We start from the raw sequence: 22,557 nt of genomic DNA, 5'->3' as shown, positions 1-22,557 counted from the left end.
CCTTAATTTTTGCTAATAGGTCAAATTAGATTGAGATTTGGTCAAACTTGGGCCAGTAGGCCCTAAGGCCCAAACTTGCCAGTATCGAAAGCCGCAATAGAAATGTGGCCCAGGCCCAATACACCCGATGGTTTCCTGGAGGACAAGAAACTGGCCTTCGATTTCCCTGTGAACGTCCTCATTTTTCCCTCCATTCCGATCATTTCCTTCGAGGCTGTGTATCTCCGTTTGGTCGTAGTTCCTTTTTTTGTTCTCATATTGCTCTAGATTCTAGCTCAAGGTAAAGTTGAAGTTAGTAAGATTCTGTTCTTTTTCATTCTTCGAATTCATATGCGGATTCATGATATATTGTAGATTGGAATCAGTGTCTATCGTTAGGGTTTTGGTATCGACACGTTTTCTTATATGAAAGTTGCGTGCATTTTGATGAATTTACGGATCTGTTTATGATTTCGGATAGAAATCGAGGATAGGTACTAAGATTTCGATTATATGATTCTATTTTTTATGGTCTTGGAGCTTTTAGTGTCGCTTGATGTCAAATCGATTAGTGCGTTTATTTGGTTTTTGGACGTCAGTGTTTTGATCATCTTTTAAGGCTGGGTGTTCTAAATTATGTTTTAGTTAATTGAGTGAAGTAGAACTTGCTCAGTCATCGGCATTGCTGTGGATGTTTCTCGGGATTTTTCTTTTTTTTTGTTTTCTCAAACTTTGATCTTGTTGTATGGATAACTTATTCGTAATACGAACTGTGTACTTAAGCTTTATATTCGGTCATTGACAGAAGTTGAAACATGAAGTTCAATACCAGTGGTCTTCAAACAACAGCTCCGCTGTTTGGGCCAAAAATGGAGTTCATGGAAGGGTTTGCAGCTGCTCCATCCTTTGAGATCCCTAATTCCAGTGACGTAATTTGTAAATCATTTCTCATACGGCTTTCTGGGCTGCATATTGTTCTGTAGAATTGTTTTTTCTGATTTTGGTATTCTCCGTGTTTCAGTTTGATGGCTTTCAGAAAGATGCCATTCAAATGGTAAAGCCAGCAAAAGGAACAACCACACTGGCTTTCATTTTTAAGGAAGGAGTCATGGTTGCTGCTGATTCCCGTGCCAGCATGGGAGGCTACATATGTATGCTAACTTTAATACATGTGTTCTTCAAACAAATTGTAGATTTAATATCTAGATGTGGTCATGTTTGTATACAATGAACTATAAATTGCTATTTTAAGGTACTCTATCCCTTTTAACGATTAGAAGTTTGGGACTGTGCCCTATAGAGAGAATGTTCTTTGCAGCATGGTGTGTTTATTCGCATTTTCCTGTTTAGATTTGTGCCGGTTGTCCTCCCTCCCCCCATCCTCCATTGTATTGTTAGTTATCATGTTGTTATTTGAGTACCTTACTTCGTTTTGAACTAAATATTTGCTATTAAATTTGTTCAGCATCGCAATCTGTGAAGAAAATTATTGAAATTAATCCTTACATGCTTGGTACAATGGCTGGAGGTGCTGCTGATTGTCAGTTTTGGCATAGAAATCTCGGTGTCAAGGTAATTGGCCATTATCCGATAACTTTTAGAGTTACAACTCAACTTGTATGTGCACAATCAGATATTTATTCTTCTCTATTCAACCAATTGTTCCTTGCCAAGATGATATTTTGGATTTTTCCCTTGTGGTTAGCTGATCATAATATTTTACATGATTTAGTGCCGCCGACATGAACTAGCAAATAAGCGTCGGATTTCAGTTGCCGGAGCATCAAAATTACTGGCCAATATTCTGTACTCCTATCGTGGAATGGGTCTCTCTGTTGGGACTATGATTGCTGGATGGGATGAAACAGTAATAACATTATTTATTTTATTTTCTTATTTTATGATGAAAATTGTTATGATGTTAATTTATTCTCTTATGATCTATAACTTACCTTGATCTGTGCATTTTAGGGTCCTGGTCTATATTACGTAGACAGTGAGGGAGGAAGGCTCAAGGGAACAAGATTTTCTGTTGGATCTGGTTCACCTTATGCCTACGGTGTCTTGGATAATGGGTAAGTGTAATCCTCCGTTATCGGTCCGTCTTCAATATTTCTCAATCCAGTAATTTTTTTATGATCTTCTTATAATATGTTAGGATAAACAAGGTAGTTTTTGAACCGCCATGATTTGGCATGAATGCCTGGTCACATTTTTGCACATGAAAAAGAATATATCAAAAGTAAGGAAAGATAACTCCATGATGAAAAATTGCGCTGAGGTGGCTAGTATAAAAGAACAAAGAAAAAATACATTCTTTCCTCATACCTTTTCTCCCCTCATTTTGAAACAATTGTCCATCTTTTCATCTGCTTTAATTTATGTACATTAATTCATGGCAGGTATCGGTACGACTTGTCTGTAGAAGAAGCTGCTGAACTGGCTAGACGAGCGATTTATCATGCAACTTTCCGAGATGGAGCCAGTGGTGGAGTTGCTAGCGGTATCCCTCTCTGTCAAAATGTTTCTTTGCGTTTGTAATACTCATTTGTGTGCTTGTCCAAATGTTCCCTTCTTGACTCTGTGATTTGAATCCCATTGATCAGTTTATTACGTGGGACCAAATGGATGGAAAAAGCTATCTGGCGACGATGTAGGAGAACTTCATTACAACTACTATCCCGTGACGCCAACTACAGTGGATCAGGAAATGGCTGAAGTAACCGCCGCTTGATGATCCCATATAGACAGACATGAGCAGGTTGAGACATTCTCGCTCCCTATTCATTTGTGCTTCTGGGGGGAACTGATTCTAAAGAGATTGCTTTAGATGTGGAGTGTTTTTAAAGTATTATGGGATCCTTAAAATGTTTGATTGGATCATTCTGTCCTGTTAGTCGAGTTATAATAGCTGCATGGAGAAGAACATTGCTTGTGTTTCCTAAATTTTAGATCCCTTGCTTCATTGGACTACCTTGCTTGTCATGCTTGTTCTTTCCAGTTTAGTGAGCGACGTATCTTTTGTGTTAGAACAACTGAAACTGAATCTATCTATATATATATATATATATATATATATATATATATATATATATATAGCAGTACTAGTATCTTTTGTGTAGCAGCATTAATTTTTTTTNTCATTATTGACTGTTCAAGAGTAATTGCAGCCGGTTACTTCATAAGCAAGTAATCTGAAGAAGGAAATATCTGGTAAAGGAAGGACGTTTTCTAGGCATGGAAATGGTTGTTCAAACAAATGAGTAATTTCTAATATAGTTTTCATTTAAAGAGGAAAAATCTTGAACTTAGAAGTGGCTGTAACACATTTGGGACATAAATCACTATTTTGATACCGATTTATTTAGGTTCTCGACATACCCTTCAAATGGCTTTGAGATGGAAAGAGTCACGTTCTAGTTAGTTTCTAGCCCGCAAGCTCCGACCATCTCAAGGAAAAAGAGTCACGTACAGAGTTCGTATGTTCGTTCTCTATCTTTAATTAATTAATGAAAAGTAATTAACAACAAAACATATCTATTTTTAATTAATGAATGAAGAGTAATTAACAACAAAAGCAAAATTTAAAAGACCTTTTTAGTCAAGTTCGACTCTTACTAATTCTCTATTTTTTATTATTTATTTTTTATTAATTAATGAAAAATAATTAACAACAAAATATATCTATTTTTAATTAATGAATGAAGAATAATTAACACAAAAATAGGAAAAAAGTGTATAAATATTGAAATTTATGGGCTAAATTAAACCATATAAAATTAGAGAAAAGATTAAATGAAAAATAAATTCAGAAAATGTAGGGGGTAAAAGTAAAAGTATAAAAATTATAAATATAAAAAAAATTATTTTTTAAAAAAATTGGTCATCGTTGGGACTCGTCTGAACCGCGGAATCATCTATTTTTGACAATCGGAGGTTAATTCTCAGTCAGAAGTTGTTCGCTTTTGCTCGCCGCCGCTCAGATCCTCGGCTCTTGGGAGGTCAAGAAGTTCCTTTCCTCCGCTCCTTTCGTTTTCGAAGGATTGCGATCTGACACGCCCCGGCGAGTTGTATCGGACCCGCTCTTTCTTGTCTTATCTCCGTTTATGCTCCTTCGGTAAGTATTCTGTGTTTTTCTTGGATCAGTGTTTTCGACGTTATGGGATTTCACCTTAGAAGATTTAGTTGAATTTAGGTTTGGGGATTAATGGGTTTGAACCGATCGAAATATTCGGATCTTCGCTGGAGAAAGTTAATGTTTTAACATTGTTATCTATCCCCGATTTGTAACTCGATTACGAGGTTGATTCTTCAAGATTTTAATATGTATCAGGAACTACATTTTGTAATAGTTTATACACAGCGATAGCTTAATTTAGCTCTGTTGTGTTCCAAAATCTTACTAGAAACTTCAGATTCGTGTTTTTCCTTTCTTAGAAACCGAAGATTCAATTTTATTTGCTGTGAAATTTTCGAATTATCAGAAGCGGTTGTTGTCAATGCGAGATTTAGGTTGTAACCATGAAAAACTATGGATGTGTGCAGGATGAACTTCTTTGGGTCCGTTGCTAACTTGTTCTTAACCTATTTCTAGATTGAATCGAGAGGATTGATTAGCGTGGATAATACCTGTCCCTTCGAACATGGTAATGGATCCTTGTCTTTGGTGTTTGGACTATGGACATTTTCATAACTTGGATAAATAGAGAAGCTACTGATCACTAACATGGTTATTTTTGGTTTTTCAGTCGGCTCTGTTCAATTTTCATTCCTTTCTGACAGTAATCCTATTGGGAATTTGTACCTGTACTTATGTGAAGATGCATTTTCCTGCAATTCTTGAGCAAAGAAATGGGTATTTCCTTTAGGTTTCTTATGCTATTAACTGCATTCAGATAAACATAGAAGATCAGGTCTCAAACATGTTGGCAAGTGTTTTGATTTTTACATTTCTTGTTGCTGCTCTCCTTTTCTTCTCCCTACATGATTGGAGTTAATTTGATGCTTGGAGAGATCCCCCATTCTTTCCCTAACTTCCTATTTTTGAATTTCCCATACAATATGATAGGCGTCGATTTATATTAGGTTTATCATGGTGGAGTATTTATCTATGAGATCCCACATCAACTGGGGAGGGGAACGAAACATTCCTTATAAGGGTGTGGAAACCTCTCCCTAACAGATGCGTTTTAAAACCGTGAGGTTGACAGCGATACCTAACGGGCCAAAGTGGACAATATCTCCTAGCGGTGGTCTTGTGCTGTTACAAATGGTATCAGAACCAAACATCGTGCGGTGTGCCAACGAGGACACTGGGCTCCTAAGGGGGCTGGATTATGAGATCCCACATCGGTTGGAGAGGGAAACGAAACATTCTTTATAAGGGTGTGGAAACCTCTCCCTAACAAACGCGTTTTAAAACCGTGAGGCTGACGGCGATACGTAACGGGCCAAAGCAGACAATATCTTCTCGCGGTGGCCTTGCGCTGTTACATTAGCACTGACATGTTTGTTCTTGCTATGCAAAATCATTGCCTCTTATTTTCAAAGTACGTGTACATTATAAATTCTATATCATTTTTAATCGAGTTGCTCTTCCGACAGGTTTCGTGGCTTCTTCTGGAAAGCAGCCAGAATAGGTAGGCTTCTTGGTTAAATTTGCGTAGTTTCTCTTAACCATGAATTGTTTGCTGGAACGATTCATAAGAACTCTTTCTTTATTCTCTTCTCTTTGTTTATTCCATCATTCGTTTCTTCATGGACCCGCATTTCTGATGTTAATAACAAAATATCTTAGAAATGACTCAACAAACAATCATAAGGCTTCTTTGGGAGCTTGAAACCTGTTCAGGCACAGGGTTCAATGTTTCCCAAATGCATTTTGTTTCCTTATCTGATGGTTTCCTAGAAAGTTAAGGGCTTGAACTACAAAACAAGTACAGTTTCTTCATATTAAAAGAACTATCAGTATCGTGTCGGCCTGTTAGATATGTAGTGATCAGCAGCTGTTGTTGTCCATATTAGTTAACCATATGTCAATTAGGATGGCATAGTTTTTGTTGGCAGTTATGCGATGCATTATTATCTGACAGGATGATGTTCTTGTTTGTGAACCAGGTGAACGTTTGAGTCCCTGGGTAGCTGTGGGATGCTTCTCAATGGGAGTCTCCATAATTTTCTTCTGAGCTATGCCTCTATATTCCCTGTTTTGTGGTTTATTTAGCATATTGTGCTCTTACAGTCTTATTTTAGTAATAGGGTGTTTGAAATTAGAGTTCTGTAGTGACATGATTGAAAGCTATTTAAATCCATTATAAATACACCAGCATTCCATTAGAGTCTTGTCAAAAAATTAAGATAATTGCTGTGTTTCTTTATGATTCTTATCAAGAAAATTAATGAGTTTATCATTGTTGGATGGTCACATGATGAACAGACATATGTTTCACTTGGACACTTACCATTTATGTTCTATCACTTGGCTTCCTTCTGCTTTGACTGGTTTCTGTGACCTCACTGGAATTATTTTGAGGGTTGTTTTAATTTAGTGTTTTTGAGTTGTCGGGTCGGGAGATTCAAGTCTTTGATATCTAGGTCAAGAGTATATGCTTAAATTAATCGGGTTATACTCAAGTTGACTATAGATATCATACTCAAGTTGACTATAGATATCTAATCACTTTAGCTATAAAAATATTATGGAGTCGAGATAATATTTTTATGGCTCCAAGTGTTTGTATCTGAGAAGTTGTCTAATGTTCGTATTTCGACGAACATATGAGTATATAAAGACCGAAACACAATTATTCACTCCCTTTTCCCACACCATCATATTGTAGTTTTATTTTATTTTTATTTATTTATTTTTTTTNCAATTTTCCCACGTGAATGAGTGGGGATAGGGAAAGATGGGCTTTATAGGGATGGGCCTAGCCCATGACTACAAAAGCGTAGTAAATGGACTGGGCTTGACAATTATCTATCGAGCCCATTTTAATCAGACGACAAGTAGTTGTAGACAGAACGACAATAAGCTTCGGTTTGGTTTTAAAGGACGACCGTCATATTCTCACTCCTCGAGTTGATTCTAATAGAGAGGTATTTGTTTTAGCTATTGGAATCTCCGAAGTTGATATCCAAATTTCTACCTTCGTTCTCGAATCAATGTTTGGTTAATTTTCATTTCGAGTCTCGAAGATAGAGCGCAGGAGAATGATGGAGAATGTCTTTTCAAAGAAGCTCGATGCTCGGAGATACATGATCCTCCGGTAGCCAATGTGGACCATTAAGGCCGTTTACATTAAAAGAGGTTCGTTTCTAGTTGATGAAGAGGTACCAATATCAATCTTCTACTTCCTAAACCCTAAATCTATGAAGGATAGATAACCCTAAACCCTAAATCTCTTGCTTCCTCTAAAACCCTAAACCCCTTGCTTCCTCTAAAACCCTAAACCCAAAACCCAAAACCCATGAATGATAGATACAACTTCTTCGGGTATGTTGGGTGTCTCACAATCCCTTTCCTCCATCAACACGTTTTTATTCTTTTTACCTTGGAGCCCCTTATATATCCCTCTAGGAAACTAAATAGTTTGATCATTCTTCCAATTTTAACTCACCTTCATTAATTTTATATCTAATACTTCTTCCTCAGCAGCCCCTATCATTATTGAAACTTTTGGGGTAAATTCTGATTTTCTATTCCATTACAATACTCTTGAGAAATCATCAATTATTTGTCGAAAAATAATCTAAGATCGATTATTTCGGTTTATGTCGGATTAAAAATTCATCCTTCAAGCAAGATTTGTTTCTTTTTTTTGAACAGCATCATACCTAACTAATTAAATTATTGGGAGCTGATAAATGTAACTATCAACAATAGCATAACCTTAATGAGAATTATAGTAAAGAATATAACATCTATGGTTAAAGAAAAAGTTTCAAATGACTTATCAATATACTTAAAAAACTGATTTTATGCACTTCAAAAATCATTCCAAACAAAGCCTAGAGACCAATTTTAATGTTTCAGAGGACCAGATCGGGGTGAAGGCTTCTTTCGTGTTAGTTTAGCAGAAGGAAATTAAGGCGTCAAGAGATCTCATCCAGAAATAAAAGCAAGTACCAGAATGTGATTGCAGCGTGAAGAAAATTGAAGCTAGAAAAGGTTCCACATAAACCATGTCACACAAAACATCTAAATAATAATCCTTAGATCTATATAATGACCAATAATTAAAACTCACTTCAAAAAAGAAATGGCATAGCAAAACCCACAACAGAGTTTATACTTATGCCAATCAAGAGGAAGCGCCACTACGGATTGCTTGACCTTTCTTAGGTTTGCCAGTCGCCAGCTGAGTCTCGGGCTGTAAATGAAATACAAACAATAAGAATTACGTCTAACCCAATAAATTATTTACAGCAGAAAAGTAGTTAGGAAATTTGTTTGATTACCTCCTTCTTAACAGGCTCTTCTTTTTCAGACAAAATCAGCTCAATATGGCAAGGAGAAGACATGTAAGCTGCCAACCAAAAAGAAAAATGGAATGGAAATAGAAGGGTAAGGCAATATGTTGAAGCATGAACTTCCATAGAAGTATTAAGTAGACTGTAGCAATAACATACGATTGATTCTTCCATGAGCACGGTAGGTGCGACGCCTTTGCTTCTGAGCTTGGTTCACCTGGACGTGAGATACGTGGAGCAAATCAACATCAAGACCCTTAACCTGGAAGGCAGAAACAATTATTAGCAAGAGAAGGAAAAAGACTATAACACCAGTTCAGGGAGAGACAAAAAGTGGAAACACATACTTCAGCATTGCTCTCAGCATTCTTAAGCAAATCTAGAATAAACTTGGCAGATTTGACAGGCCAGCGACCTTGGCCATTGGAATGCCTATTCTTCGCCTGAGCGGTTCTTCCAACACCACCACAGAAGCGACGGAATGGAATGGCCTGCTTGTGCGCAAGTACATCCTCAAGATACCTCTTGGCCTTGACCAATGGCAACTTTCTGATAGCATGTGCAGTTTCCCTTGTGTTCTATAAAATGAAAAAACAAACAAGTTGTGGTGAGTCTATGCAACAACATATAGTAACGAAATATGCAAGTCAAAGTACAAGCTCAATTATGTAGCACCATTTACTGAACCTTCAGACACTATTAGTTACAGAGGTTCACCCAATAACAAGGCATATAATTTCCCTGAAGTTTACGAGAGCCCTGTTCACAGGAGGCAACAGAGCCCTGCTTTTATCATCAGGTTACAAAGAAGTACAGAGAAAAGTTACTGTTGACGAAAGAAACAAAAAAAATACGATATTGATTCTTCTTTTAGCATTCGCTCTCATGCCTTGAAAATTCAAAAGCTCCTAGACGGCAACTGCGATTGTTTTTCAAAACGAACATTTTAAGATGACATCACTATCAAACGCCCTAATATATCACTTAAATCAATCAATTACATACATAAAACTGTTGAAGAACACTCAGTAAGAGATCGAAGCACGTTAAACAAAACAGAAAATCATATGCGAGGTATCAAAATGGGAGTCAAGCCCATGAAAAAAACACACCATTCAATTTCTAGTTCATAGTACTTCTACACGATTGTTATACCGAAAGAATGCAGATCAACAAAGTGAAATAAACCCTACCTTAAAGTGGACTCTGAGGTCCGAGCCACGGGCCTTGCAGGCTGAAAAGAGAAACAACAGGGTGTCGGTTCAAGGCGAAAAGATAAAAATACAAACCGGTAGACAATAAACAAATCAAATCAGAGTATTGAACATGAATCGAACAAGATCCATAAGAAAAAAAGCGGAGAAAGAACATTACACTTGGTGGGATTGTCTGGTTCCCTCGAATACTTAACCTGAAACAACGAACAAAAACCGAAATTGAAGATTAATAGCTAACGAAAAACTCAAGATGACACCGTATGTTAGGAGAAATCAAGAAGATAGAAGACAAACCATGGCGACGGCTGCAACTTGGGGTTCTGAAGAAAAGTTGGATTCCGCCGTGAACAGAGAGGAGAAATGCTTGAATTAGGTTTATAAGGAGAGAGGAACAATCCCTACAAAGCCCTAAAAGAGTGAAAGCGGGCTGAAGAGCAACCCTATTTCTGGGTTGGGCTCATTTGGGCTTGGCCCATTTTGAATATTTCTCAAAAGTAATTATAATTGTTATTTTATTTAACAAGAAAATAAATGCTTTTATATAATAATAATAATAAAAAAGTGAACAAAATCCATTTAATAAATTATATATTTAACCATAAAATTTCACTTTTATTAGATAATAAACAATAAACTTAATATATATATATATATATAATGTAATTTTAATAATTTAATAAATTATAGTTTCAAATATGGTTATAGAAAATTATAATGCATACAACATGAAATTGATACAAAAGACATTAAAACTAAGATTTTTGTTGGAGTTTGTGAAATGTGACAACAAAAATTTAATGATTAATTTGTACATCAAATAGCTTTATTTTGAAATTAATGATTTTGTGAATATTTTTACTATATATATATTATATATTAAAAATTAATGAAAATTCTTTTCATAAATAATTTTGCTATAAAATTATTTAATTATAGTCCATTTCATAAGCATTATCATATAATAAATTCTATTAACAATAATAATAATAATAAGTGTGAAAATTACTACCATTTTAAAAGAATTAAAAATTTAAAATAAAATCGAACCTTGGTCATTTATGAAAGTTAACAGGTTGGTCGTTTAAGAAACTTTAGTTCTTCATTGATCCAATAATACCTTTAAATTTTAAAAAATTATATTAATAATGTCAATTTTTAAGAATATAATTTGCGGGGACGAAAGACATAAAGTATGTAATTTTGACTAAAAGATCAAAAGTTTAAATGAAGTAACCAAGATCACAGCAATCGTACAAATAAACTAACCAAGATCTTAAACATTAAAACCTATGGGCCTGGTTGGATGGAGGGGTGAAAGAACTGCTCCTATGTAGAAAGGAGCATCCAACAAGTAGAACCCGAACCCGAACCCGAACCGGATCAGCTATAATCTTGTGGAGGCAAGTAACTCGACTGAATCAGAAGGTATAAGTAGACATGAAGCTGGAATAAGCAATGACATCAACCCAGTCTGGGAAAAGACTTTTTAACCTCTTTACTTCATTTGTCAACTGTTGATCCAATACAGCCACGTCGATTCTCAATTTTTCCTCACTTTCAGCCTGCATGTTACAAAGAGGTGAGCATGAGTCTCATAAACAGGTCAATTGCACCTACATCTTAAAGCAACTTTCACTTGATGGCTCGGTATCGTGCATAATCGTCGGTTGATAGCATGTTGCATCTTCACAATGTAAGCAAGATCGTGCAGGAAGAAGGTGGCTAATTATGAAATATTGATGAACTTGCTTATAGTGGGAGTTTCTCTATTAACGACCCAAACCTACAGTTAGCAGATATTGTTCTATTTGGACTCTCTCTTTAAGGGTTTCCCGTCAAGGTTTTAAAACGCGATTATTAGGAAGAGGTTTCCACACTTTTATAAGAAGTGTTTTGTTTTCTTCTCCAACCAATGTGAGATCTCACAATCCACCTCCCTGAGGAACCAAATGTCCTCGTTGCCACACCGTCCGGTGTCTAGCTCTGATATCATTTGTAACAACTCAAGCCCACCGCTAGCAAATATAGAGTCCTCTTTGGACTTTCCCTTCAAGGGCTTCCCCTCAAGGTTTTAAATCGCGTTTGTTAAAGAAAAGTTTTCACACCCTTATAAAGAGTGCTTCGTTCCCCTCTCCAACCGAGGTAGGATCTCGCATTCTCAATTAGAACAAGCGTGGTTAATTCATTTGCTGGCAAAAATCTTTAGTTACTAATATAAAGGTTAAGAGCAAAATGAAGAAAGAATGAAATTGACTACTATAATATGAGCTTGTGGTTTGTACCTCTAGCCAGAATCTCCAGTTTTCATGGCTGGCTCCACTAAGTCTGCATATGTAAGAGGGCGGTCCACCAGCGAGTATCTCGGGCGCTGTTCCAGTTTTATAACGACAACAATTCACATCAAAAAGATAACGAACATAAGACACAAGTCGAGGTCCCTAAACTTACCTGGAAGCTTATTGTCTGCAAATGACCAATTTGATAAAGGCCCAGTGACATTGAGAACCGTGACCCAAACCTCCTCCAAGGAACTAGAAGAAGGATCAGGCATTAGAAACAAAACCAAGCTTAATATCAAAAGATCTAACACGCTTAATCCACCTAGAAGGTACTACGGACAGATTTTATTTTTGCTATCTTATATACGAATACAGTTCCCAATTATAAACAGGACCTGGCTTCTTCCAGCCTGAGGTAACAGAAGAATTGAGTTTCATACCCTAGAGAAAGTTCCAAGTAGACCCTTCGAGATCCATGGTCTGAAATTGTTTGTGGTTTACTGGAAATCAAATAAGGGAAATGTATATCTTTCTTTGATGTTGATTCCTTGGCAGGAAACTTCAAACTTCTGGAGAACATGAAGGAAACTGGAAAAAGTGCCTGCGCAAGGAAAACAGCTCCAAATTTTCATACCACTCACTGATCCTAAGCCCAGTCCTGATAACGATTCTATTTCTTAGAATTTCTTCGAATCTGTTTTAAAGGTCCTATTAGACCCAAAATATAAAGTTTGAAGATCTATTAGACACTTTATAGGGTGCACGGACCTATTAGATACTATTAAAATTTCAGAGGTTAAATTTGTAATTTAGTCTTTAAAATACATTAGAAACCTAAGAAAAATTTCAAAAATAAAAGATGGATTTTAATAAAGTACTTGCTTTAATATTCAAAAGTTGGCTAGGGTTTCAAAAAATGTCCTTCAAAATAGGTTAGAATACAAAGAAAACTAGAAGATGTCTCAAAACGAGCCTTAAATCCTTCCATTTTCAAAGGATGCCTTGCTGAAGTACAGAATCATTAGTAACAACAGTCTAGAGATCATATTCATAAAAAATTAAAATAAATGACAAATAAGATGATTAAAATGTTCCATATTTCACAAAAAAGGTCTGAATAACCAAGCACACGTGTGCGTGAACTAGTAAATACTCTATCCCAATTTGTTAGTGTACTCCCTTGTATTTCAGAGGCTCAGTCATTCTCATCTCTGTATGTGTGAACTAGTAGATACTATAGCCACTTTACCGGTGAACCCCTTTGTATTTCACAGGCTCAGTCAGTCTCGTCAGAAATAAAAACCAAAATTCATTGATAAGGAAAGAGGCTACAAACCAAAAGAGTTACAGAAAAGTTTTCAAGTTGGGTAGAAACGGAAGAGCAGTAGCAACAATGATCTTCAACGTTGAAAGAAAAGATATATAAAAAAAAAGGATATGAAAAGAGTAAACCAGTTACTACCCTAATTGAAATGAACTTCAATATGCAATTCAGGACAAGAGATGAACTTCCTGAGAAGTCAGCAAAAAAGTCAAATTTTCTTTCCCATATTAGACCAAACATAACTTATGCATTGAATGAGACCAGCCGCAAGATTCTACTTGAATAGCAATAGAAAGCAATTCCAATGTTATGTTATATACTAGAACAATTGAAGAAATCTCCAGATGGACTAACTTTATTTCTGGGTCGGTATGAACAATTTACACGATAGAGATTGGGTATCACATCTTCATGAGATGTAATCTCAATTGCTTAAAGTGAAAAAAAAAAAAAAAAAAAAAAAAAAAAAAAAAAAAAAAAAAAAAAAAAAAAANAAATATTGTGAATTACAGAGTTTAAAAATGAAAAAATGGACCTAACAAGGCATATTGCCATTCCTACAGAAGAAGATGAAGAAGAAAACATAATAGTCCAAAATTCAATTTAAGACGAGGGTATTAGACATGTTGAAATCAATAAACATTTAATCAAAGAAAAGGTTTTTAGTGGTCAAATTCCACATTAGAGTAGCAATTAATCACTAAAGGGTCTAAATTAGAACATCGGGTGCCCAATTGATATTAGCAAGTTGGCTTTTAGAGATTATGGTCGAACTTGGAAGAAAAGGTTGTCCTATATAAGGTTGTCTTAAATATTTTCGGAGAGGAGACATTTTTTTGTGGCAAAGTAGTTCTTGCCTATAATATTTTTATTTATTTACTTATATTCTAATACTTCTAATGTAAAAGAGATCAAAAGGTTAGTTAAAAATCTTTCCCGACATGAAGTAGCTAGGTGAGTCTCTAAGAAGCACATATACAAATACAAGACACGGATACAATAAGATACTGACACGGTAACACGTTATTTTTTAAGAATCCAGAACACGGACATGACAAGGACACATCCATTAGAAAATAGATCTTTAGAAGTATATATAACTTTATACAGGAAGGAAATCCAAAGTCAAAAAGTTTATGCGTTTATATAATTCAAAAAGAAGTTTGATGTATTTCACTCTCTAACTTTATCTAAAGTCAAGTGTTTAATGTGTCTTAACAAATTTTGGACATATACTGATTTGATAGAACTATGTCTAACACATCTATTGTGCTAATAAGTTTCCAATACATAACCAACAAGTGTCAAAGTGTCCAACATGTGATAAACACGGAGACGCTAGCCAACCGAAAGTCTTCGTGCCTAAAGTGTTTGTGCTTCTTAGGTGCATCTTATTATTTACCCTAAAGCAGCTCTTCTATTGAAACTTTACCTTATTGACTGAAATGAGCCTCCTTAGTACAACCGAAACTCTATAACAAGGTTCAAGAAATTGTTATTCGTATCTTCCCTCCATGAGCTAATTTGAAACTTCTATAAATTAATTCCATTTTACCATATCGCTAAACAGTGAGATGTAGCCAAACTCATAAATTAAGTTTCACCCAAAAAAATGTAAACAAAAATCAATTTAATTACCAGTAAATAGATGGAAAAAATGATACCCCCAAGCATCAGTGCATTTGACCCCCATTTGGGTGCTTTGTGAACTGCTATTCAGAGGGTTTGAATCAATCTAATTTCAATATAATTTCAGACATGTGAAAGAAAAATTCCTGAAAAACTGAAGATAGTATTCATTTCTATTGTACAGCAACATACCAGCCAGTTCTCTTGGCGAGACAAATTTGCAGTTTCAAAAGACAGATCTAAATCTGTCTGCAATTCGTTTGCCACATCAGGAGCATGTTTCAAAAGAAAAATTAGAGAATTAGAATCCACCACAGAGAGTTCATAACTGGAGTTCTCAAGATGATTCGGACCTGTGAAAAAATATAGTGCCGATTCAGAGAAGCTAGAAGCAACAATTTCTTTGTCAATATAACATTTGAGAAGAGGAAGGAAAAACACATCCTACTCTAAGGGTGAGAGTTGTAGATTGCTGATATTTAGAAGTTAGATGTTTTGTTAAAATTTTGAACAGAAATGTTACCACTGAAGTATATAAACTTCTTGAACCTGTTCACTTAACATCTACAACATTCAAGTAAAATAGATCAAGTAGAAAGTACAGAGGACGAAGGATCTTAAATACTGCAATGAGAGCAGGCTTAGTTTCCAACTTCCAAAAACTTTAACACATGCACATACTGTTGTTAAGTCAGAGTTAAGGAAAGAAAAGGCATTATATCATGGGGGAAAATTTTCCTATACAAAGGAGTATGGGTGCTACTCTGATTCATTCTTAGGATTCATAGTCTGCAATACCGGTCACTGCACCTCATCAAAATTCTAAAAGAACGTTTGCGTGCACCATGTATTCATCAGATTTTGTCATCAATCTTTAGTCTTAATACCTGAAGTAATGTATGTCTGCTGAAGAACTACCCTCTTTGGAGCAGCCATACTATATGGAAAGAACTGCGAGGAAACAGCCAACCCAATTACAATAATCTGCAACAAGAATTGCAAGATGGATGACCTTGCTAGCCAGTGTCCACAAACTGGAATTAGAGGGCCAATGCACACACTAGTTAGAACTCCAATAGTAACTGCCACTACAATATCTGGAATGAAATACCCTGCAAGAATAGTTTGGTCACTATAAAAATTTCCAGTGATAATTAGGATAACCGGACAAATTTAGAGAATGCATCTTTAGCATACAATGCATAGTAGAAAAGTTCCAGCTAATAAAAAATAAGCTTACAAGATAAGACGTCAATATACACAGTAAAAAAACTACAAAAAACTCTTCAGTTGGAGTTCCTGACCATCCCAACCCAAACACACATACCCAAAAGATACAAAAAGTATTAAAAAAAACATAACTAGAAATTGCTGATAACAACGAACAAAGTTCAATGCTGTTGGTTGCAAAAATTTTGTGAAAGTACATCAATATTGAGAAAATAACAATCTGAAGACTCTAATTACAGAAATTGGAATTTCAAAAAAGCTGTTAATAACTTATAGGAGAGGTGGAATTAAAAATAGCGTTCTCATTTCTTGATCATTTTACAAGGTTTCTCCTCCCAGGTAACACGTGAAAAAGTGGTGGGCATCTCTCAGTTAATAAGATATGAAAACTGTTGATTGGGCATCATACTTAGAAATCACACATGCCTTCGTGCATCAAAACTATTTCGGTCAGCCAAGTAACAGAAATGGAAAGGAGAAGCTGAACTAGATATGGATGGAAAAATATTCCAGTTCAGGATACTAACCATATGGAGGAGGAATAGAACCCATCATGCCTGTCTTCTCAATTAAAAATTGGGCAAGGAAGCCTCCAAAATAAACAGAGTATGCAAGGTATGGAACCATTGGTAACACGAAAAATAATATTGACCTAACAGATAAAAAACTGTTCTCAGAAATATCATTTTCCAGAAATATCATTTTCACGCCATTAAAATTACTTCCATCTGACAGGAAAATGATCATAGAGGAAGGTTATAGTCAAATTATTCCAAAAACATCAGGTAGAAACCTTTTTCTCAGAAATCATATCATTAGCATCAAAAAGTCATAATTTAGAGCCGCAATGTGCAAATTACAACCTGAGAGACCTGCGGCCATAATGTGTAGCTGCCAAGGAAAATGACAACCAGGCAGCAAGCATAGAAATGCAGGCAAAGAAGGTCAAGAAGCCACCACTAAGCCCTGCTAAAAGATACGCCTGCATTTAGGAAACTGCTTTGAGCAATCAAAACTTTGATACTAAAAAATATTGACTACAATAACAATAATATTAATACTAATTCTTCCATTATACAACCGTTCATTATGGTGAAATAATTACCCTATAGACCATAGCATTCAACATACCATTGTCAAACTGGAAAAGAATCCAAATGCGCCCCAAAACCTTGCTTCATCAGACAACACCTGTGAGATTGAAATGTCAAATTAGGCATTGACAAGTCACATGGGGTATGTGATGTTAGTATGATTGATGTTACACATACATTACCTGCCCCTCAGCTTTAAAAATTTTCTTTAAAAATTGTCAAGTAAGAAACCAAAATGAGCATTCAAAGATTGCACATATAGTACAGATCTTTTCAGTTCAACCAAAAAAAGTAAAGACAAAATAGGTGCACCAAATTGTCAAATTTCATAGAATTCATAAGCCAACCAACATAAAGAAGATGATGGACTAGTGATATTTTTAGAATGAACTTAACAAAACTTGCATGTCTATTCATGCATGGAACAAGGGGCCACCATATAAGCATGCATGCATAAGTGCATGTACATCTAATATATTACCCTCTATAACAATACATTTTTGAGAAAGCTCCCCTTCCTAATGAATCCGCAATGTAATCACATCAAGACGGAATCAAGAAATTTAGAGCAGTGTCCGAAGAAAAGAATGAAATGAATAGATTTTCTGCATTGAAGGAAATCCTAGTAGCATATCCATCGTATAGATCCAACTTCCGTAAGCCCATGGACTAAATGACTAGTGAGATATATCAAGGATACAGACGCAAAACCAGTTGACTCTTGTTTCATATTGTTGCACTAGCTGTACACTTCACATTTACTGATTACTCAAACATTTACTGATTACTCAATTGATAAACTTAAATATTAAAAAAAATAAAAGAATATTTGCTTTGCTGATTCTGATATAAACTAAACTCTCACTGATGCAGGAAATACCCAGCATTTTAAACACAATTTTTTAAGCAAATAATTTAGTGGAAAGTATTACTACAATATCTCAACAAATTTTAGCCTGATATTTACCATTCGGTTGAAACGATTATAAGGTCTAATGAAGGAAGAAGAATGTGGATGAGCTCATTGATAGTCAATTATATCCAGCAACCAGAAAGAGAAAAAAACCAACAACCAGAGTTCTTAAGCATAAGATGTGATTAACAGGTAAACCTGTTAAAAGTAGAATTTCACCTCTCTTGAGGCCTGAAAAACCGAAATATCTTGGGAGAGAGGGAAGCAACTCCAAAAAGTTCTAGGAATCAATAGACCGACTAGTGAGCACGGGACGAACATCAAATAAGCCAAGTATGGATGTGAAAACCTGCATTCAGGTTAAAAACGTCAATGAGCATATAAAAATTGCTTCAGTGGCATCAAATCAGACTATGGCCACCAGAAAGGTCCTCCGAGAGTTATTTGTTCTCCTTTGATACCATTGATACCATAGCAACAGTAGTGAAATTTATTATACTACTTATAAACACAAACCATAATATATCTGCATCCACATCTGTGTATTAATATAAGAGATAGATAGAAGCTAACGGACAAGTAAACAGAGAAAATACTCACCAGTTCATGGAATAGTTGGTGAACAGCAATCTTAGGATGGAAAACATAACTGGAGAAACAATTGCAAGAAAAACCCCCAAGGCATGAGACAAAAAACCTGAAGATCAAAAAATATACGGGGGTGATTCAATGAGCACAATTTTCGCATGCTTTCACCATAAACTTTAAATTTTATGCAAAATGAAAAATCAACCATTAAAATTGACGTATAATAGAAAAGCAAAGTAAAGGAGCAGTTGAAGAAGTTCTATAATAAAAAACGTGAGCAGAAATTATTTTACCTTTAGTCAAATCAGAAAATGTTGCCAAGCATGAAGTTATGCTAAAATTCCGTAAGTTCAAAAGGAATGGCAGTATTAGGAAGACAGCTATTGGAATTTTGTGAAGTACCAGAGCTAGCCCACTAGAATAAAAGACCTAAAATTCATCGCTAGTAACAGCAATCATTAAGTTCATACTTGTAAAATAACCTAAGTGTAACAATATTCAAAGCATACCATAAACCATGAGAGATAATCAAAGAAAATAGCCCCATCGTCTTTGTCCTGATGGATAGTAATTTCAGGAGAAGCTTGCTTATAAAAGTTTTGAAGCATCGAAGAATTCGTAAAGCCCTTTATTATGCTGAACAAATTTTCTCCCCGTGCTTGGATGCTCCCAGGTCTATTATAGGCAATTGAATGTCTCAGAAAAAATTGAAGAATAAAAATATATGAAAATCCAAATCATGTATCTGTACCAAAACAGCAGATGTAATGCATACAATAGTCTCTCCACTGTATCATATGAGGTATGGTAAAAGTAACCACCAAAAAGAAAGATAATATCAAGGCCAGGTATGTTGCCGTAATCCTGAGAAAATATCCTATAATCTGTATCTCCGGGAATAACTGGAAACACATCCTGCATACCAATTAGAAAATCTGATAAACAGTATACAGATGAAAAATACAGCAGTTTCATAACTGGATAACACAGCCTCAAAAACAAAGGAAGACATTTGATTTAGTTGTAAAAATATGAAAATAACAACCTATTGCCTCAACAGTGTGTTTATGGAGATGTCTGGGGATGTAAACAAACAAGTAACATAATTTGAACCTAAGATTCTCGCAATACAAAACTGGAGAAGAATAAAAGTTGAAGAAGAACCTGAGCAACACTATGAGCCATGGGGTACACAGCAGACTGAGCATAAACACGCGAAGGCCAGGAGCCAGGTCCAGATTGACAAACTAAATCTATTTTTGAAAACGACCAAATTAGAATACCAATTGTGTGGCATAACATACAAGATACATTGAAGTTTAATTCTTTTTTACAAGAACAAAACGTTAAGTTTCTCTCTCTCTCTTTTTTATGATAAATTAAACTTTCGTTGAGAAATAATAAAAGGATACAAGGGCGTAAAAAAAAAAAAAAATTGAGTCAACATGAACCATTCTAACAATTTTGAAAGTCCAAATATTTAGAGGAAAACTCATAATTCAAGCATCATTTACATTATCTTTTTTGGAAGTAATATATTTTCTTCAAGTTCAATTGCTGGAAAAAAAAATCATTTTGTAGCCAATTTTCTTAAAATCTGAAACTTACCTATAAACGGACAAAACTTCCGGATTTCTAGTACCATAACAATCAATATGAATTAGTTCTTACCTAAACCTCCAGTACCAGATGCTTCGACGTTTACAAAAGCTCCAATTGTATCATGCCATCTATGTTTCTCCATAAATCCATGTGAGCCCTAAAACATTAAACAGTTTTAGTCAAATGCTTCCTGTCAACTAGAGAAAACCGCAAATTGCCAGATCAAGACAGAAGGGTTGTTCATAATGTCTGAACAAAGATAAAGCCCCACATGAACTTCTAGCGTATGTTTGAAAGAAGTTCAAATCAAAATGCTTTGAAACAGCCATCATTTTGCCGCATCTAAACAAGCAGACAGAGGAAGAAGAAACTACTCTCTCTTGTATTATGCCTACATCTAAAGCACAAAAAATTATAATCATGAATGCTGCCGCAAATTAAAATAATAGGGAAAAGTTACAGGTTTATTTCTCAGTAAGAACAAAGAACTGAATCCCTACCAACAAAAATAGCTCTTCTGCACCATTGAAAAGAAAAATAACAGGACGAGGAGGAACCCATCCAGAGTCTACAATAAGCCTAGCCACTTCTAGCATTGATGCTGTAACAGTGACATATATGATAAGAGAGTGTCATGATCAATCAAAAGAATGCTATGTTACTCTTCTTTGACAAAGGTTTTCCAATACCCACCCACACATGTCCCACAATCACCAGCACCCGGCGATCCAAGTGGACTATCAAAATGGCCATTGATTAGAACTGACGGGTCAGTTTCTCGTGAATCAACTGATGAAATTCTGTCATCCATCAAGAGTGAAATCCTTGTAAATTAGTAATAAGCTATAATACTTTGCTATTCGAAAGATGGAACACGAATCAACATACAAGAACTATTGATCCCATATCACGAACTCTTTTTATTTTTCGTTCATAAGAGATGATAAGCCGTTCCCAAGTCAATTATATATTTAAAAATTAAATATCAACTCTACCTCATTAAGATATTAGTGTGGTTTCGATATCCCAGTGATATGCTGTGGCCCAGAAACATCATACTAAAGGAACCATCAACAACTGTCTCCTCGATCTCGATTCTGAGTCATAAACAACTTCATCAATACAGAAATCAAACTTCAACTAACAAGAAGCGCATGCAAGTATAACATAGCGACCTTTTCCTCAGTTTACAACAATAGAAACAATTTAAAATTAAATAGCTTCGTTAGCCGACATGAGAAACTACACTGACCGAAATTCATCACTAGCACGCTCCTTCATCATCTCCAACTGCCCGTTTATATACCGAGCAGCTTCTCTAAGACCAGGACGTCCCTCCTACAAAGACAAGAAACACAAACATACCCAAAAGAAATTTCTTAAAGACCACATGAAGCTGTTTACTCATAAAAAATGACAAACATATCGCAGGTTTCTTCCCTAGCATGCATTTCCAGTAACCAAACTGAAAAAAACTCAAATCATCATATGAAATGAAGTTTCATGGTAAACACCAAGTAAAATGCAGGAGAACGCCGACTACCTGGCGACCGTCGATCTCTTGAGACAAAATTCTTACATGCTCGACCGCTCTGGCTTCAGAGAATCGATCAAGAGGCGCATCAATTGCAAGCGGCTTAACAAACTTCATGTGAACAATGGAGTGAGCCAGCATCGACATGAGGCCATACATAACAGCTAAACAAATCAATAGCTTAAAGGCAGTCGCATCATCAGAATTTAATCCGAACGCCATCTTCACCAGCTCGACGATCTGAATCTGAACTCTGCAAAATTGGCGCGACAGTGACACTATGAACTATTCGTATAATCCAATTTCTTCGTGCCGTTGTATTTATACGCGCACGGTGATTAAGATAAAAGATTATGCGCTGATCATCGTTTAAGAGCTGATCAAAACGACGCCGTATCAAGGGGAATGTGGAAGGGTTATTCTGTGCTACGCGTCTATTTTGGAGATGCGTGTTGATTTAATCGTAGCCGTTTAAATCAGTCATGCGATTTTGATTGTGATCAATATAGGACGTTTGGTTTATGATTTTAGTAATTGCATGTTAAGTCATTTCCTCTCGCTTGCCCTTTCACACTCTATTCTCTCTCGTTTTCTCGTTCTATGGCCGAAAAGGTAAAAGTTTTCAACGAGCTTCATTCAACTTTTTTTCGTCCTATTCATAAACATTGTGAACGAGAGCAACAACGGGGAACGATA

At 35.6% G+C, this 22,557-nt stretch overlaps 4 protein-coding genes and 1 non-coding gene across 11 annotated transcripts; 2 read left to right on the top strand and 3 right to left on the bottom strand.

The window, feature by feature from the left end:
* Nucleotides 1–154: 154 nt before the first annotated feature.
* On the top strand, nt 155–2,960 carry LOC111805998 (proteasome subunit beta type-5-like). Of its 2 annotated transcripts, none has more exons than XM_023691315.1 (8): nt 155–280; nt 785–908; nt 1,001–1,130; nt 1,445–1,551; nt 1,712–1,846; nt 1,951–2,054; nt 2,382–2,482; nt 2,586–2,960. In XM_023691315.1, the coding sequence occupies exons 2-8, from the start codon at nt 795–797 to the stop codon at nt 2,711–2,713; spliced, it is 819 nt and encodes a 272-aa protein (XP_023547083.1). In that variant the 5' UTR covers nt 155–280; nt 785–794; the 3' UTR covers nt 2,714–2,960. The 2 variants fall into 2 exon arrangements, with proteins under 2 accessions (XP_023547083.1, XP_023547084.1); XM_023691316.1 differs by having other exon boundaries at nt 167–291.
* Nucleotides 2,961–3,843: 883 nt separating this feature from the next.
* Nucleotides 3,844–6,387, top strand: LOC111805049 (protein kish-like). 2 transcript variants are annotated; one of them, XM_023689917.1, is made up of 5 exons: nt 3,844–4,096; nt 4,574–4,625; nt 4,728–4,834; nt 5,584–5,618; nt 6,097–6,387. In XM_023689917.1, exons 2-5 carry the CDS (start codon nt 4,623–4,625, stop codon nt 6,162–6,164), a joined length of 213 nt encoding a protein of 70 aa, XP_023545685.1. In that variant the 5' UTR covers nt 3,844–4,096; nt 4,574–4,622; the 3' UTR covers nt 6,165–6,387. The 2 variants fall into 2 exon arrangements, with proteins under 2 accessions (XP_023545685.1, XP_023545686.1); XM_023689918.1 differs by having other exon boundaries at nt 3,846–4,096; nt 4,525–4,625.
* A 1,702-nt stretch (nt 6,388–8,089) lies between these two features.
* LOC111804700 (60S ribosomal protein L17-2-like) lies at nt 8,090–10,089 on the bottom strand. The gene is made up of 7 exons (XM_023689455.1): nt 9,963–10,089; nt 9,826–9,862; nt 9,645–9,685; nt 8,799–9,029; nt 8,611–8,713; nt 8,440–8,507; nt 8,090–8,351 (listed from the first exon to the last, which is right to left on the bottom strand). Exons 1-7 carry the CDS (start codon nt 9,963–9,965, stop codon nt 8,283–8,285), a joined length of 552 nt encoding a protein of 183 aa, XP_023545223.1. The 5' UTR covers nt 9,966–10,089; the 3' UTR covers nt 8,090–8,282.
* On the bottom strand, nt 9,116–9,244 carry LOC111806234. Its single transcript, XR_002816784.1, has one exon. It is a non-coding gene; the product is annotated as a small nucleolar RNA snoR74 (small nucleolar RNA).
* Nucleotides 10,090–10,835: 746 nt separating the features above from the next.
* Nucleotides 10,836–22,163, bottom strand: LOC111805329 (endoplasmic reticulum metallopeptidase 1-like). 5 transcript variants are annotated; one of them, XM_023690354.1, is made up of 21 exons: nt 21,871–22,163; nt 21,580–21,665; nt 21,323–21,424; nt 21,021–21,127; nt 20,828–20,928; nt 20,397–20,484; nt 19,890–19,978; nt 19,501–19,640; nt 19,235–19,400; nt 19,019–19,154; nt 18,738–18,834; nt 18,357–18,486; nt 17,262–17,321; nt 16,994–17,112; nt 16,658–16,782; nt 15,788–15,934; nt 15,093–15,253; nt 12,388–12,548; nt 12,117–12,199; nt 11,951–12,036; nt 10,836–11,230 (listed from the first exon to the last, which is right to left on the bottom strand). In XM_023690354.1, exons 1-21 carry the CDS (start codon nt 22,081–22,083, stop codon nt 11,087–11,089), a joined length of 2,541 nt encoding a protein of 846 aa, XP_023546122.1. In that variant the 5' UTR covers nt 22,084–22,163; the 3' UTR covers nt 10,836–11,086. The 5 variants fall into 5 exon arrangements, 4 of the variants coding, with proteins under 4 accessions (XP_023546122.1, XP_023546121.1, XP_023546123.1 ...); XM_023690353.1 differs by having other exon boundaries at nt 15,788–16,012; nt 21,871–22,083; XM_023690355.1 differs by having other exon boundaries at nt 11,087–11,230; nt 15,788–16,012; nt 21,580–21,668; nt 21,848–21,906.
* Nucleotides 22,164–22,557: the final 394 nt, after the last annotated feature.

The sequence above is a fragment of the Cucurbita pepo genome, chromosome LG11 (genome assembly GCF_002806865.2).
Source record: "Cucurbita pepo subsp. pepo cultivar mu-cu-16 chromosome LG11, ASM280686v2, whole genome shotgun sequence".
Lineage (NCBI taxonomy): Eukaryota > Viridiplantae > Streptophyta > Magnoliopsida > Cucurbitales > Cucurbitaceae > Cucurbita > Cucurbita pepo.
The sequence above is the reverse complement of the archived record's forward strand: the minus strand, read 5'-3'. Positions and strand labels throughout refer to the sequence as shown.